Source organism: Ictidomys tridecemlineatus, chromosome 5 (genome assembly GCF_052094955.1).
Source record: "Ictidomys tridecemlineatus isolate mIctTri1 chromosome 5, mIctTri1.hap1, whole genome shotgun sequence".
Classification (NCBI taxonomy): domain Eukaryota; kingdom Metazoa; phylum Chordata; class Mammalia; order Rodentia; family Sciuridae; genus Ictidomys; species Ictidomys tridecemlineatus.
The window spans coordinates 37,458,703-37,475,846 of record NC_135481.1 but is presented as its reverse complement, the minus strand read 5'-3'; the positions used below and the strand labels follow the sequence as shown (position 1 = coordinate 37,475,846).

The 17,144-nt window shown below is 48.3% G+C and overlaps 2 protein-coding genes across 15 annotated transcripts in view; one reads left to right on the top strand and one right to left on the bottom strand.

Moving 5' to 3' along the window:
• Stard9 (StAR related lipid transfer domain containing 9) overlaps nucleotides 1-13,944 on the top strand; it is a 156,569-nt gene extending 142,625 nt beyond the window's left edge. For all 7 annotated transcript variants that reach the window (XM_013359357.4, XM_021726132.3, XM_040275264.2 and 4 more), the window contains 2 exons: nucleotides 56-9,642; nucleotides 10,947-13,944. In XM_013359357.4, the coding sequence (XP_013214811.2) occupies nucleotides 56-157 (102 nt within the window). In that variant the 3' untranslated portion in view covers nucleotides 158-9,642; nucleotides 10,947-13,944. The remainder of the gene's footprint in view (nucleotides 1-55; nucleotides 9,643-10,946) is intronic.
• On the bottom strand, nucleotides 406-15,999 carry Cdan1 (codanin 1). 8 transcript variants are annotated; one of them, XR_005729365.2, is made up of 29 exons: nucleotides 15,870-15,998; nucleotides 15,155-15,642; nucleotides 14,726-14,932; nucleotides 14,345-14,514; nucleotides 14,106-14,210; nucleotides 13,940-14,018; nucleotides 13,429-13,549; nucleotides 13,128-13,237; nucleotides 12,582-12,671; nucleotides 11,826-11,901; nucleotides 11,033-11,238; nucleotides 10,580-10,700; nucleotides 10,301-10,447; nucleotides 9,977-10,143; nucleotides 9,548-9,635; nucleotides 9,261-9,350; nucleotides 9,032-9,086; nucleotides 8,692-8,825; nucleotides 8,506-8,609; nucleotides 7,818-7,976; nucleotides 7,407-7,470; nucleotides 7,145-7,223; nucleotides 6,817-6,965; nucleotides 5,603-5,710; nucleotides 5,416-5,479; nucleotides 5,100-5,281; nucleotides 4,107-4,214; nucleotides 2,819-3,455; nucleotides 406-2,704 (listed from the first exon to the last, which is right to left on the bottom strand). XR_005729365.2 is itself a non-coding variant. In XM_013359465.4 (28 exons), the coding sequence occupies exons 1-28, from the start codon at nucleotides 15,957-15,959 to the stop codon at nucleotides 3,330-3,332; spliced, it is 3,687 nt and encodes a 1,228-aa protein (XP_013214919.1). In that variant the 5' UTR covers nucleotides 15,960-15,998; the 3' UTR covers nucleotides 2,745-3,329. The 8 variants fall into 8 exon arrangements, 6 of the variants coding, with proteins under 6 accessions (XP_013214919.1, XP_021581836.1, XP_040131205.1 ...); XM_013359465.4 differs by lacking the exon at nucleotides 406-2,704 and having other exon boundaries at nucleotides 2,745-3,455; XM_021726161.3 differs by lacking the exon at nucleotides 406-2,704 and having other exon boundaries at nucleotides 2,745-3,455; nucleotides 14,726-14,929.
• Nucleotides 16,000-17,144: the final 1,145 nt, after the last annotated feature.

Genomic DNA, 17,144 nt, shown 5'->3' with positions numbered 1-17,144 from the left:
TGGCCCTGGCACCTCCAGCTGTTTATACCTTCATCTCTTCCTTTTCTGCTTTCAGGTAGAACTGGGTGCACCAGGCTTCCCGCCTCATCTCCTGAGCTCCTTCATTAAGCAGCAACCACTGGTTGTGGCCAGGCTAGCTTCCTTCCTTGGTAGTTAGCACCACACCAGTGAGATGGTGCTGCTGAGATGCAGGCCCAGGATGCTCCAGAAATGCTATGGCTGCTCCTCCTTAACTGTTAGCAACCTGAGATGAAAAGAAACTGAGGCTACCTGTAGTGGCAGACTACACAGATAGCACTAGCCCAGGGTTGCCAGGAAAGCCCTGTCTCAGTACTCGAGTCACCTCTGCAGAACAAGAAGCCTGAGCTCCTGGCCCTCGCTGTCCAGAGAGAATGAAGCACTCACTTTTTGGATTTCTCACCTTTATTTCTCATTTCTGGGACTATGACACAGGCCTCTCAAGGACCAGAGTTAGGCATAATCAGCAGAGCTGGGGAACTGCAGTGCTTTGGCAAGATGCCTTCTTAGTTCGGCCCAGCCCTCAGGCTGATGGGAAGGCAAGCAGCCACTGGCCAAGACTCCACTCTGGAGCTGCCTCCAGTGTTCAGCTCCACCGTGTAGAATATCACAAAGGACCAGAACAAAAAAAAGGCTTAAAAAATCAGCTGCACAAATCACAACACAGACTCAGAATCTTTTCTCCAAATACTATTCACTTTTGCTCCCCCCCCCCCCCTTTCCTAGGAGAGGATTTGGGTCTTTGCAGCAGTCAGGAGTGTTAAGCACTACTGCTTCAGAGCACTTCAGGGCTCAGGAAGATGGGAAAGCAGCGTAGATACAGCCTGGACAGATTTCAGGTTGGGATGTGGGCCCTGGCCCTTTGAGGACTGGTGGTAGGTGGGGGTAGCCAGATGATTGCTACTGACAAGGCAAGAGGGATTTCAATGAGATTAAAAAATGACCTCTGAAGAAGGAAGATAAATGAACTGGAAGAGGAGGTAAGCAGTTTGTCAGGAGGAAACTTGATTGCAGAGACCTTACCTTCCCTTACGCGGAGGTGAGTCCCTTGAGCTACTGCTCTGGCCCTACCAATTCTAGGATGGATGAAGGGCGGATTGTTTTCTCGTAACTTAGCCTGGCTGAATTTGAGCTCTGAAGATTCTGTATGTTTACCTAGAGGTGATAGGGACGGGAGAAATTCCCATTTAATTTTCTTGCCCCAAATCTTTGGTAACAAAGAGGATAATTGTATGGGGATTGAGATGTGGTTAAAAGGGTAAATTTCTGTACAGTGCAGCAAAGAGTTGCTTTTCTAAAAATGTTTGTTTCCTTTTTCTCTTACCTCAGATTAAGTTATATTGTTTTTATCATATGCTTTTAAAAAGCTTATTTTTCAGTTATTTTTTTTTAACAGCGTATATATGTAGGACCCTAATTTATGTATTCTTCCCCTCCTCCTAAAATTGTTGACCAAAAAAAAGGTCAGAACATTTGTAAATTAAAAGTCCCACGCAGGGGCGCTGGGGTTGTGGCTCAGCAATAGATCACTCACTTAGCACATGAAGGGTGCTTGGTTCAACTCAGTACCACATAAAAATCAAATAAAGGTATTGTGTCCAACTATAACAAAATATTTAAAAATTAAAAAAAAAAGTCCCATGCAGAGCCAGGAACCAGTAACACACCTATAATCCCAGTAGTTTCGGAGGCTGAGGCAGAAGGATTGCAACACCAGCCTCAGCAACTTAGTGAGACCATCTTTAAAAATAAAAATAAATCCCATGTGGGAGGCATGGTTCAGTGGTATGCTCAGTGCCTAGTGTGGATGGATGAAGTGACCTGAGTTTGATCTCCAGTACCAAAAATCAAAACCACTTTTTCAAATTCCCAAGCATTCAGAAAAGACTAGACTTCCTATGGCTTGGGAGGCTAAGGCAAGGCTCTAAAGCAACTTAGTGAGAACCTGTCTCAAAAAAGGGCTGAGGATGCGGCTCAGTGGTTAAGTGACCTTGGTTTTAATCCCTGGTACTGATCTAAATATATATATATATTGGATTTACAGGATCAAAAAAAAGAAGAGATTAGGAAAGAAGGTTCAGATAAAGAAACTTTAAATGGGATAAGCCTGATGGGAAGGGAAAGGCATGGACTGATAAACAATATTGGGGAGAAGTAGGACTGAGAAACACTCCTATTTTTCAATGTTGATGTGACTTCCCTGTTTTGTACATGGGGCTCCCTCTAGCCCAGAGAATCTTACTCTTTCTTGGGTTTGAGACCTTTCTGATAGGAAAGCCACTTAGCAAGAGCTAAATCCCCTCTTCTTCCCCCAGCAGAGCCTGGGTGTTACTTCCCAGGAATTACCTTAATGCATATTATCAAAGTTTATAATTATCAAGACCACATCTCTTATAAAATGAACTTTTACAATTATAAAAGTTTATAATTATATTAGGCTGCTCGTGCTCTGAGACATTCTGAGCCAAATCAGACACTATAGCCCTAACAAAACATCGCAAAAGCTGCCTCACCATGTGGTGCAACGGAACATCTTGTGAATGGAACCTGCACAATGCCCTAAATGTCTAAACTTTCCGAGGGAGTTGCACAGGAGATGATACTGCATTTCAGGGGTGTGAGATGATCTTGCTGCTTGGATATGCAGGTGTTACTTAGAGGTCATAACTCCCAACTCAAGGCCCACCTGCCAAAGGGGAAAAACAGGCAAGAACAGTCATCAAACCTTTGTTAAAACAGTTTATTCTTTTTTGCTTCCCTGTGCATGTCCCCGAACAGACCAAATCTGAAGTGTCAATACCTGCACAGGGGTGAAGTCCAGGGTGATGCCAGGTTTCAGTTGGGCAAGTCCTACCTAATCTGTTGTGCATATTTAACATGGCAGTCCAGGTTTTAACAAGTTAGGCAGAAGTCATTCAACTCTGTCATGATTTCTCAGAACCACAAAGTTTTGAGAGATCTGAGATAGCAGCAAGTGAGGTCTGAATCCTGTATTGACCAGCCCACACTCCTCATTTCATTTCGCATCCATGTGGCAAATGTTAGCTCTTCAGCTCCTGGGTTAGAGTCTCAGCTTTTCCACCTTCATGCTGAATTAGTGGCTGTTTCTTCCTCTAGGATTCGGGTGGCAAGCCTGCAGTCTGTGGGATGCCCAGTAACCACATACTTCTCACCTGAGCAGGAAATCTGATCACAGACCCAGCTACTCCTACCCCAGCAAGGGTTGCCGAGGGCTATTGGGGCTCCACCTGAGGCATAGGCGGGATTCCAGGGTTCTGGTGAGACGCCCAAAACAGGGCCACTTCCCAGCCCTAGCTTTGGGCCAGCACTGTCCCCCTATTTGGCTGTACCAGTTCACAAGTTCTCCGCTGAGGTTCTGGCATGTGAGGCTCAGCTAGAAACAGGTTAAACAGTGTTGCTAGTTCTTCAGAGAAGTCCTGCAGTACGTAGAAAGGTGCGAGAAAAGGCAGACATGGAATTCTGGACACATCCACCCTTTCTAAAGATCAGTCTCTAGCTAATTGGTGAGTAGACAACAACCTGGCGCACAGCTGTTTCATCTTGAAATTATTAATTCTGGTTTTTTTTTTGGGGGGGGGAGGGCGGTGGGAGTACCGGGGATTGAATTCATTGAGCCACATCCCTAGCCCTGTTTTATATTTTAGTTAGAGGCAGGGGCTTAGTGCTTTGCTTTTTACTGAGGCTGGCTTTGAACTCACTATCCTCCCGCTTCAGCCTCTCAGGCCATTGGGATTACAGGAGTATGCCACCATGCCCAGTATTATTTTAAGGATGAAAAAAACTAATTTGTGCCAAGTCACAAATTTAACTAGTAACTGAGTCCAGGTTATTCTGATGAGACTCAAGACCTATATATACTGTACCATCCTGCTTTCCACCTGCCTGCCTTCCCTTACAACAAGCCCTTCATACAGCAGCCAGCGGCCACTCAGATCTGAAGAAGGTCAACTCTAACAGCTACTCCTCAATTATAGGGTTGTCCACTTAGCTTTGGTTCCATCACTTTGCCCCATTTCAGGATAAATGGGATATAGGACACCTGATATCTTTATTTAAGGACTTCTTACCCCAGGCCACTGGGCCTCATGAAGGCTGCCTAGGCAGGCTTCTATCTCCATCCGTCCCATCAGACCTTTCTCTACCAGCTCCCGAAGTAAGAACAGCAGCAGGTCCCACTGCAAAACACACCATGGGGAAGCTCAGCATTTTGAGGACTATATAGTTAAACCCTGATTAGTACAAACTGAAATCTAAAGGGCCGAGCTGCTGAGAAATGGAGGCTCGAGACAAGCATAGGGAGTCCCATTTCAACATGGAATAGGAATAAAGGAAATAAATTCACTCCACAAACTTTATCCTAAAGAATTAAAGTCAGCATACTATAGCAATACACACACATTTATAGTATCACAATAGCCAAACTATGGAGCCAGCCTGTATGATCATCAATGAATGAATAGATAAATATAATGTGATACACACACAGTGGTGTCTATTCAACCATAAAAAGGTTGCAGGAAAATGGATGGAACTTGATATATATCAAGCCAAACTCAGAAAAGTCAAGAGTTGTGTTTTTTCTCATATGTGGAAGCTAGAGAGGGAAAAGAAAAGTTGGTGGGGTAGGAAAATCCCATGAAAATCAAAGAGATCAGTAAAGGGACCAGGGGGAAGGAAGGAAAGAGAAAATACAGGGGAATGATATTGGCCAAATTAAATTGTTACATTGTATGCATGTATGAATATGGAAGAGTGATTCCTACCATTCTGTAAACTATAATGCACCAATAAAAAATATGCAAGAAAAGGAAAGGAAAAAACAGCTCCCTAATACTATCAAAATAAGACTACAGAAGACTAAGAAGCTTTCCTATTCTCACCAGGCCTAATCTCAGAAACTCAGGAGACTGAGGCAGGAGGACTGTAAGTTGGAGGCCAGCCTCAGCAATTTAGCTAGACCCTGTCTCAAAAGGACTGGGGATATAGCTAAAGCAGCCATGGGTTCAATCTTCAGTACAAAAAAAAAAAAAAAGCTTTCCTACCTGCTACTTCTGACTCACCTCCCTTGGCCGAGTATCTGCCAGAAGCCCCACATTTCTTGGGCTCAGTAGCAGCTGTAGTGGAACTGGACCTTGGAAGTCATCTTTCCACAGGGAAAGCAGCATGTGCAGAAGCCTTCGAGCCTGCCCTCGCTCCAGCCTGTGCTGTGGTGGAGGCCCTAGGACAGGGATCTGGTCTGCAACTATGGGACATGATGGAAGCCAAATTTTTTAAAAATAGAGGCAGAAAAGAGATATGTCTAATCCTGCTTATACCCAACCTTGATTTTGAGGGGATATAACAAGAGAGAAGGGGTTTGACAGAAAGGAACCATACCCAGGAGGGAAGCTAACTCCACAGAGCACTTTGCCAGATGCTGCTCAGCAGGTGGGCACAGGAACTGAGAGAAAAAGGGAGACATGAACGTTATCCTTACTGCTGTGAAGACTGTCCCTGGGACAGTGTGGCTCTACTTATAAGGCAACAGAAGACCATTCTTCATGTAGCACATGACATGTCTCACCTGACGGCACCGTAGTGTCTGGCCCATCTGGCCTAGGAGCTGCTCCAGATGCTCTGGGGAAACACCCTCATCAGGGTCTCGGGGCCCAGCAGCCAGAGAGAGCACATCCTGCAGAGAACAGGATAAGACCTCATGCCAGGCTGGGACTAGGCTGCCAGAGAATTTGGATTGGGGTGGGGACCAGCCAGTAGAGTGAGTGAGAAGGAAAAGGAAAATCTGGTCCTGGGGTTGAAGCATCTGGACCAAGAGATCCCTGGAGCTGGGGTTCAGGAAGGACAATACAGCTAGGAGAAGCAACCATGTGGGTAACCCAAGAGGAAACAGATGAAGCAGATAAGCCAAAGGACAATGGGCTACCACAGAGCTTAAGAGACAGTTTTCAACATGGGTCAAAACTAACCAACTCCTAGGGGGCATCTTATAGCGTTTTGGGAAACTGTCCCATGAGATACACAGTCAATGTTTTCTAACCCTCATGCTTCCATTTTCTCAGGTTTCAATACAAAAATTTGCCTACTGATAACCAGTATTTAGTGGTCATATGTCTTTTCCTCTCTCCCCTACATACTCTCCATTGTTAGTCACTGCTTCTTTGTCCTTATTCCGCATCTTTATTCCTTGACCAAGGCCAGATAGTAAATACATTAGGTTTGCAAGTCATAAGATCTCTGTTCTAACTACTATGCCATTTTAACACAAAAGCAACACGGACATTTGGTAAACAAATGGCTATAGCTGTGTTCCAATAAAACTTTATTTGCAAAAGTAAGTGGCAAGCACAGTTGGGCCCATTTTGCCGACCCCTACTCTAAAAAGTCTCTGAATTTTTCAAACCAAGTTAGGAGTACAGTTTATTCTTATTGCCTGTAACTAAACAAGCATTATGTCCCACATAGAAGAACAGTACTGAATTGATATCCATAGCCATTTACCAGCTGCTCCCACTACAACTTGTATAATATAAATTTAGTTTTAGATTTTCCTTCTTGCCCTTTTAGGTGATTCAGGTACTAAAGTCAGTAACATTAGGAAAACCATTTGATTCAGCTCTGCTCTACCTAATCCTATTCAGTAATGAAAGAAACAAAAACTAGACAGGTAACACATAAAGCTTCTATACAGAAATCCTGGAGCTGATGTGAGAAAGGAAAGAAACCAGCAACAGAGCAAGGAAAAGGAATGGGGAAGCCAAAGGGAGTAGGGTAGCTGTGTACTTTTATCTCGGAGATGAGGTGGGAGGGGAGGGGAGCGTGGTGCTCACAGGCGCGGGAGCAGCCCCTCCGCTCCCCCCGGGCAGCCGGTTCAGGACCCTGGGCTCGAAGTGTGCGACTCACAGCCGCTTTCACCTCCCTCCTAATCAGTGCTACAGGGCAGAGGGAGAACAGAAACAGGGTTACAGGAGTGCCCACCCAAGCTCACCATGCCAACCCATGTCCTTCACAGTTTCCAGATGGCTCTGAGTCTCATCACCCCAAACTGCCCAGCACCCTGCCAATCCACCTTTCCAAATCTGATTCAGTCCCCCACTTTCCTGGACCTAACCTGTAATGTTGGCCGACAGCCAGGCACATGCTTTTTCTGTTGCAAGCCCCACAGCTATGTTCTCTGCACTGCTTAGTACCTGTGACAGAAGAACTATAGAGTCAGGACAGAGAAGGGTTGGGTACAATGATGGATACCAGAGTTCAGGACTAATTCCCCACCTTATAGCAGCTGCATACACAGCTACAGGTATGTACTCTTTCATGCATACACACACAAACACAACCACTGGTCTGCTAGCTCAGGCCTTATTCCTACGTACAGCTGCTGGGGTCTCCTCTGGAAGCAGTGCCCGCACAGCCCCAGGGCTCTTCCTTTGGCAGAACCTGAAAGACGGATTTCAGGGAAGTCTATATATTTTAGCTTGAGCACACCCCAAATGCTCCAAACCCCTGACATGGGAGTCTCTACCTCAGACCCCTACCCTGCCCCAGATGCTGGAGGAAGGAAAAAGCCATTAGTCCTACAGCATTACATACTCTCTCAATTCAACATTTGGACTTTGTGCCCAAAGATATGAACCTATAGAGAAGGGTAAAAAAGAACAGAAAATGGGGTGGAGAATAAAGGTTATGAGTGTGAAAGAAGAAAGAGTAGAGAGAGAACAGAAAACAAAAGCTAAGATAGGAGAGTAGAGGAGATGAAAGGGTCCAAATAGATTGGCATTTCTTACTCCCGCCCCTGGCTCAATGCCTGGGTCCCATGGGGACACAGCTGGGAACACAAGATCTCCAACAACTGGGCTGGATCTCCCCCTTTCTGTCCCTGTGTCACCCGCTGCTCCTGAAGAAGTGACTCTGCCTGGCGCACCAGATCTGCCACCAGCGTCGCCCTGCAGCAGGGACAGAGGGTTTTGGGGTAGTTGGAAGGGATGAGTTGGAAAGGGACTGCAAATTCAAGGAAATTTGGTCAGAACTACCTTCAAGGAATATTAGCAATTTCAGCCTTCCCTTTCCACCCACCCCACAGTTGACTTTCCTCAGTTTGACAAAAAGCCATTAAAAGGGACCAGACCTGGTGGCCTATAATTCCAAAGACTCAGGAGACTAAGGCAGAAAGATTGCAAATTCAAGGATAGCCTGGGCAACTTAATGATACCCTTTCTCAAAAATAGAAAGGGCTGGGGATATAGCTCAGCTGTAGAGCCCCTGGGTTCAATCCCCAATTACTACCACCACCACCACCACAACAAAAAAATTAAAAGGAGGCTGAGGTATACTCAGTGGTAGAGCACTTCCTTAGTGGGCACAAGGCCCGGGGTTGGATCCCCAGCAACACATGTGTGTGAGCACAAAAGAAAAAAAGGGAGTTAAGAGGGCAAATGGAAAGAGATTGAGAATAGGACCCTCACCCACTCTTACTTGATGTGTTTGACACAGTTTGAGCCAATTCTCTCTGCCACAAACTCCACAGTCCTGCGCAGGGAAGGTGGCTGGTTGTGGAAAAAGGCCTGGGCAAGCTGTGCCTAGGGAAGGAAGGAGCAGCCTCATGAGGGATTCCTTCTGCCTCCCCACACTGGGCAGTCTCTGCCCTCTCCCTATTCTTACCTGCAGCCCCTGGCTGGTCTGGGGAGCCTGGGCTCCCAGGCCAGTAGTGGTAGTGGGGGTGATTTTCCTCACGAAGCCCCCACTCCGTCCACTACTGCCTGAAACCCATGAAGCGAGCAGTTTCCGGAGCTCTCCTGTATCAGGAAAGTCTAAGGTATTAGTTTCAGAGTCCTCCTCACCCCCTAAGAATGCAGGACTATAAGTACTTGTGGGATAAAAGATATGGCACCTGGAGAGCCTCATGAAAGACCAAGGTATTGGGGAATCAGACCAATGGGGTATCTGATAGGTACTCATGAAAGGACAGGCCAAGGACTGTTAAGGGGGATAGGATGCTCACCGATGTAGGGGCAGCAGATGTAGAGCAGCTGCTGATCCACCACAGGCACACTGTCCTGGGGGAGAAGAGGCCAGGGCTGGTAGGGCAGGCAAGCAGGTTTCCTTTCCTCCCCAGCATGCTCAGGGGTAGGACAGTCAGGAGATGTGTAAGGGTTGAACAACTACCACAGTCTGTCTTCTGCTGGGCCCTCCCAGACAGACCACATCTCTGGCTACACCCCAACACTCACCAAGCCATGCTCTGAAGCTGCTGTGTCCACCTCTAATGCATCCACTTGACCTTCTTCCAGAAAAAATAGATCCTCAGGGAATGTGGGAATCTGACAAGAGAGCAAAGCAGCCAAAGCTCCACCCAGCACTTCTGAGACTCACCACACCTCTGACCTCACCAGGGGCAGTGGTGGTCCTCTGAAGAACCTTCATCTTTTGGCCCCTACCTTGGTCACACTCTAGTGCTCTTGTCCCCATCTCTACCACAGTAGTCACCATACCTCATCTGGACCCTCACTCTGCCCACCTGGAAGAGCCAGCCCAGGACAGCAAGCAGAAGCAGCTTGTTTAGGAAACACATCTCCCCTTCATTGTCCTGAGATAAGACCAAGCTCCTAAAAGGTAAATGGAGGGTGTGAACAGAATTCATGCAAAGGATGGAATGGAGTAATGGAAAGCTACCATGGGGAAAATGGTTCTCAAAAGCAGACATAAAACGGACTACATAGGCAACCAGGGTTGCCTTGGCAGCCCCTGCTATATGTATTCTCTCTTGGCTGGGCCATAGGAGAAAGGTAAACAATTGTCTAGTCTGTCTCTGTCAGTCAACCTCTGCCCTTCCTCCAAGGCTCAGCTATGGAACCACACATGAAGTTCACTATTTGATCCTCTTTATAAATAGGACTGAGCAATGTTCACACTTTCTTTTCTTGAGCCTTAGCCTTGCTTTACTCACCGATGTACATGCAGCAGGAGAGTAAAGATGCTCCGGTAATAGTCCAGCAAGGGGACAATGTGATCAGCAAAGGAAAGGAACTCCACCAGCCAGGGCACAGTGAGCACTGCCCGGCGGGCCCTCAGCCCCTGCTGCAGCAGAGCTTGAACATCCAGGACAGGAGGGACCTGGGAGAGCCAGGCTCAGTCAGTGATTGGCCCCTAGAAGGGGCTGGATGATGCCCTCTACCTGCCAGGTTTCCAGAATAGCCAAGGAAACCAGTCAACCTCTGTGCCTTGCTGGACCTCCCAGCTCCCTCCTTACCAGGTTCTCCCAATCATTCACCTGGCTCCTGAGGGCCAGAATGGAATCTTGAAGCTCACGGGTTGGGGGTGGTTCAGGGCCCCGGTATGGCAAGAAAGCCACAAAGCCCAGAAACTTGGCCAAAAGTCTGAGGCTAAGAAGCACCACAGCAAATTGCCTCCGTGCACCCTGCAAGGCACCAAGGGAAGTAAAAGGTCCTAAGTATAAGCCTCCTAGAATAATTATAAATCTGTTGTCTTTTTACTTATCCCTTCCCTCGTAAGTCAGACTCTGTTTATTTCCCTTGTCCTGCTTTCTAACCTGCCAGTCTACATCTGACTCTCCATCTTCATCACCAGGCTCATGTTGAGGCAGGGCAAGGCCATTAAGTTCCCGTATCTTCAAGCTCAGACTATCCATGAGATGTTGATTAAACTGGAAGCTGAAGTGGGGGGTTGGGAAGCACAAAAAAAAAAAAAAAAACCAAAGAAAAGAAAAAAAAAGTACTAGAGATGTAGGAAGAACTAGAATGTACCCCATACAAAAAAAGATCTACATGATAGATGGTGAGGCTGAGAAATAATGAAATTACCTACATGGGTGAAAGAATGAGAAATGAAATGAAGTTAGAAAGTGTGAGCTGAAAGGAGCCAGAGATCACTTACTTCTACTCTGTTATTTATTCCAGGCAAAGGAGAGAGAGTGATTTGCTCTTCTGGGAAGCCAAACCTCTCCCACCCTGACCCTGCCTTTGCAAGACACAGGGGAACTTACCTGCTGGCACTTAGGATGAAGTCCCTGAAGAAGCCTTGACAGCCTGGAAAGGTGGGGGGTGGACAGGGCCCCCCACTGCTCTGAGGAGCCACAAGTCGTTCCTGTAGTCGCCGCAGCCGCCCCAGCTTGTCAGCTCCTAGCATACTCAACACATCTGGGGCCTCACCCAAGACAGTGCCCCCAGCACCACCAGGGCTTTGACACATCTGGGGTGATGGAAAGGAAGGAAATTGAAAACAAGTGAAAAGGACTGACCAAAATAAGCACAAAGTAATGAACATTTATGAAATGCCAACTCCATGTTAGGCACTTTGGACAGTTTTTGAGGGAGGAATTATATTCCTCTTCTAAAGGTGAAGAAACTGAAATTGCAAGTATAACCATGTGCCTAGAATTGCTGGAGTTAGGATTTGAAGAGACCTGACTACCAAGCTCAGCTTTCTACCACAGCACCAAACAAGAAAAAGGAGGTAACATTTGAGGCCCACCTGGGCAACTTAGTGAGACCCTATTTCAAGATAAAAAAATAAAAGGGCTGGGGACATAGCTTAGTGGTAGAGCAGTCCTGGGTTCAATCCCCAGAACCACACACACACACAGAATGAAATAGATCAGGGAAGGGCAAAAGGTGCAGGGCACATCAGAGAGCATTCTGTTTTTTTCTCTGCCACCTGAGTTTAACTGCCACCTAAGGGCCTACTTGGCTATCCACACTGTCCAGGGTGCCATCCTTTACTTGGCTGCTTACAATACCCGCAGTTTGCTGTAGATTAATTTCTTGAGAAGCTATTACCTGGAGAAGTTGTTTTTGGAAAAGCCGTACAAAGTGGCTATGGCTGCAGGCCGCAGACAGTTGACCCATCATGGCTCTGAGGAACAAGAAGCAGGTGTAGAGTGTGTGGGAAGGAAGTAAGACAAAGATCTGAGCAAGCAAGCCAATCCTCGGGCTTTTCAGCTGTTTACCAGGTACTTGAACAGACCTTTTCCAGAGCTGGCCTGCATAGGGGCATGGGAGAAGGTAAAGGACACCCTCAGCACTAAGATCCCTCAAGGCTAAAGATACACTTAACAAAACAAGAAATGCCACCTCTTAAATCTTCAGGCCACACTAAGTGCCAGTGTACTTCAAGACCAATGTGGACTAAAGGTATGTGGACCATATACCTTGACCACTTCAAGGTATGTGGTTAGAAAATACTCTTTCTGCAGCCTAGTCATCTATCTATGCAAAATTATCAGACGTGCCCAAATTAGAGGCGGAAGTCTAGCCAATGATTTGGTCCAAAATTCAAGCAACCTTGATTAAGAGCTTTGCACTCTCCCATTTGCCATTATAGAACAAGTGCAAGGTACTTCTGAGTGGAAGCAGCTGGAAAGAAATCCCTTTTGAGTAGAGGCAGAGTTGTCAATAGCTAGAGATTAAGGAGGAAAAAGAATATATAGCTTTGGGCTGGAAGGAGTGGTGGAAAGCTTTCTTCCAGTCAGCTTACCAAGCATCACTGAGATGCCATCAGAAGCAAGAAAAAGGGACCAGCATTTGAGTACCCACCTGATCCTACTGCCCAAGCCCTTCTCAAAATCCCAGCCAGGCTCCTCATGGCGATCTTCCCACTCTCGAAGAACCTCATAGAACACATCTCTGACAGACACACAAGAATACCCGATCAGCTGCAGCACAGCCATCTCTAACTCATTTCCAGTGAAGTATTCCCTAGTTTGGAAGACTGAGGACAGCCCTGTCCACAGTCCTTCCTTAAGCTCCAAAGTTCTTTATGTGATGGTAATGTTACAGACCCAGCAGCAGCACTCATTGGTCTCACATACATCCGTGAGCAGTGAAAGTGAATCCTGGCATACTCCTGTCTGAGTAGTTTATACACCTGTGAGAGGGCTGTCAAACTCAAGGGTTCAAGTCCATGAGAACGAAACAGAATGAAACAACTGGCCCTCATGATGGCTGTTAATTAGAGCCTGGGGGTACTGACCTACTACTTGTTAGTGCCAGCCTCCTATTTTCTATGAAAACAAGACAGCTGCCTATTACAGAGAAAATGTTGCCTTATTCCTTCCCCTCAATATTCCCTTTCCATTTCACCTCTGTTTTTTAAAAGTATGAAAGGCTCGGTCACTGGAGAAGTTGGCACGATTGTCAGTTTCTGGCTGAAAGGAGACAGCTTGAGCCGAGGGTGGCATTGCCAGAGAGACCTAAAATATGGCAGAGACATCAGAAACTTTATAAAGCCTGTGGAAGTCATGCTCAGAAGACTTTACTCCCTTATTGTTACCCAGAATTAGCTCATATGACAATTAAGTGTCATGAGCAGATTGCCTGAATTCATGAAAGTTAGGAATGGTCAGGTCCAGGTTAGTAGTCATCTAAGCTGGGGTCACACTACCTTGGCAACACTGCCCTCGTAAGCAGCTCGAAGTCGGCCTTGAAGAGCTGGTGAGAAGCACAGTAGCCGTTCATTCTCAGCCAGCAGCTTTAAGGTCCCTTTGTCCAAGGAGGAAAGAACCCTACAGGGAGAAGAGCACAAATAACTGAGACTGAGACACAGACTGCAAACAGGAAGCAGGCACCCTATTAAAGTGTATTGGGAGCATGGAGCAGATGTGTAAGTCCAGAAATGTACAGTAGGGTTATGGGTCAAAGACCAAGACAACAGAGGCAAAGGACAAGGAAATTAGACCTTACGGTGCAGAGATCAAGAGAGCAGGCCAGGAATATTAGCCATAAATCCAAAGGTCAGCTGTTGAGTATATTAGATTCTTTTAGGGGAGACAAACTCAACCTTGACACAAAATTATAGTTAGGATAAGGTCCAGGACCACTGTACCTGTTAAGTACAAGTATATAACCCAAGGGGTCAGAGAATCAGACAAACAATTAAAATAAAGGAAACTCACTGAAATTGGTGCTGTAAAACCTGCACTGCAAAGAACACACAATCATGGATGCTCTGGAATAGTGGGCTTTCCAGGGAATCTAGAAAGATAGTAACAAACTGTTAAGGGCTATCCCATCTGTAGTCTCCATTTCTAGAATATGAGGTATCTCACTGATGTAGAGCACCTTGACTCAGTTCAAGATCACTGTTCTTGGCAGCCACCATCCTTCGGGCAGTAAGGAGCTGAAAGACGAAGAAAAGCTCCAAGAAGAGGTTTGGGACCAGGTTCTCTGGATATAAAAAGAAATCCCTTAGTACTGGAACCATTCGGAGCCAAGGCTCAGTTTTACATGGCTCATTTAATTCTCATATGCTGCAGTTCTACCAGTATCTCCATTGTAGCTCCCCTTGCTAGCTCTCTCACCAGCAATGCACGAGGAGTAGACAAGGGCTACCAGCTCCAGGCGCTGGGGGGAAGACACTCTGGCAGGGTCAGCAGGTTCTGCAGTGAGGCTTCCAGTCCGGCTGGGGAGGGAAGTTCCCAATTCTGGGGTGGGAGAGGCAGGGGTAGGTGACTGCTGCAGCTGTTTAGAACTATGGGGATAGAGAGATCTCATGAGCAGTTAGCCTGGCTTTCCATACACATTATCTCTCTCTCACACACACACACACTCCCTCCAGAGAAGACATTGACCAGCCCAGGAAACAAACCCAGAGTTCCCAAGGGGGAAATCAATTTCAAGGAAAAGCCCTGCAGGTCCCCCACAAGGGGAAGCTGACATCCCAGGGAGCGGCAAGGCCATACCGCTCCTTCCTGAGCATCTCCCGCTCCTCTCGCAGACTTCTGCACCCTGGGGGAAGGCCAAGGCCCCAAGGGCTAGTGTCCAGGGTTGAGGGTTGGGAACTGGGGACACAGCTGATTGGGGGTGAGGTGAAGCAGATCTTGGGCTTGGAGAGTGACCGCTCTTCGCTCACCGGAGTTGGGTTGATCCTGCGTGAAGGCTTCGTCCTGCTGAGAGTAGCCATAGGTTTTCCTCAAATTTCTATCTGAAAATAACGCCCACCCCCCACAGCTGGGCCTCTTGCAAAAAAACAAACAAACAAAAAAATCCCCTCACTATTATAGTTACCTCGCTCCCAACCTTCCAACCCTTCCCGAGCTCAGCTCTGATTTACAAACTTCCCTAGCAGAGGCTTCAGACCACCCATCTCCTCTGTTAGGGCTGGTTCTCACCCTGCAGGGCCGGGGGGAACCGAGCCTACGGGAGGGAACTCCTCCAGGTTGCTGAGGTTTGGTGGATCAGAGAGCGTGAGGCTGGGGATACTGGGGCTACCAGAGCCCTTAAGCCTCCGGCCTCCGGGCCAGGACAGGCTCTCCCCGCCGACCCCCTCCTCTGGGACCCCGGGGGCACGGCCTCCTCTCTCCCGGGCCGGCCCCGGACCCCGCCTCCTGCCCCCGCGGCGGGTCAGAGGGGCCTCAGCGGCGGTGCTCGAGGGCTCAGTCGTAGGAAAGAGCTGGCTGCGCGCCCCGCGGCCACCCCGCGGCTGGCCCCCCGGCCTCCCTGGCAAGGCTGCTGAGGCTCCTGGAGCCTTGGCTGGGGTTGGGGGGCCCTGCGGGAGGACGCGGCTACTCTGCTCCCTCAGGAAGTTGAGCAGGAACGGCACGAATTCCTTCCGTAGGGGCCGGAGTGAGTTCAGCACGGCCGCCTCCCCCGGGCTCTCCTGTGGAAGAAGAGGTCGAGGGGTGAGAGGATCAGCTGCCAGCCCAGGTCCGGGGCAGCTGGGGCCGCAGGGCGCGCCTAGGGTGGGCGGCCCGGGCAGCGGCGCCCGGTCCGAGTGCACTCGGCCCGGGCTGGCAGCTAGGCACCTTAGAGGAAGGGATTGGAGAGGCAGTATCTCCCGCGGGAAGCCGATTCTGGTCAGCCCTGGGGGCGTGTCGGTGCTGTTACCTCCGAACTCTGGGTGCTGCGCGCGATCCACCGCACGGCGGCTGCGACCGACACCTCCTCTCGCAGAAGCGACTCCAAAACGGCCGCCATCCCGGTCGGGGCGCTCTGGGGCAACTGCGCAGGCGCCGGCGCGCCACGGGCGGCCTGGGAGGGGCGGGGCCGGCGGTGGGGAGCGACCGTTGGGCGGCAGGACGCGGCGGGTGGGTCTTGTTCAGGCCTGCGGTCAAGGAGTCGCTGGGTCCTCTGTGCCTGCCAACAGGCTGCACAGCCCAGGAGGGCCCCTACCCTGACTACGCCGGCCCGAGGGGGCGACTCGCCGGGACTCGAGTTAGGATGGGCTGCCGCGAGGCAGACGCAACTCTCGGGAGACCAAGGGCGCGGGAGAGCGGCCGGTTGTAAAGGTGAACAATTTTAAAACAGCAACCAGCCCACGCCTTCTGCCATAAGCACATTTCCGAGAGTTAGGGTTTTTTCAGGTTTACCATCCAAAAAGTAGTTATAAAGTTTTAATCTAACTTCTCATTTTGACCTCGTTTTTCTCAAAGGCTGACTTTTCACCCATTGGCCAAGCTTTGCAATGTTCTCCATTAACTGATTATTTAGGAGAGAATTCTTCCTGAAAGATCAATAAATGGTCTCTAGGGATCTCTAGAGAACTGCTTTACACAGTACTACTCCTTTACACAGTGCTACTCAAGATTAATATTTCAACTACTTTCCAGTTGAGATGCCCATAGGCATATTCACGATTAGCTTCTGGGAGATCAAGGTGTGTGAGGGTGTATTTGTTTTTATGCGTTACGAGGTGGGGGTGGGGGCAATGAACCCAGGGCTTTGCACTCAGCAGGCACCATGCAGTACCACTTAACTGCACTCCTTGCCCTTATTTTGAAAAATGTGATACTGGGCATTTTTGATGTTGCTCCTCAGTGAGAGAATCCAGGCTGAAAAATGTGGAGCGTGAAGCCAGGACCCTGTGAATGCCTCCTGGGTTCCTTGGTTCAAAGGAAGATTACAACAGGAACCCAGAGGGTGGCGGAAGCCTGAATCCCTCTAGTGGTACCAGAGGTGTTTCTTATGGAGGAGGAAAAAATACCTTCAGCCAGAGAGAATAATGCAAGGGAGAAAGGGAGCTTCTGACAGTTTTGTTGCACAGGAACCATCTCATATTTCTGAACCTGGTTTTCATCTGCAGAGACACTGAACACCTAGTTTCTATTCTTTCAGCCCAGGGCTTCATTTTCCTAGGTCACTTCCGGTCACTGTTTTCTGGAG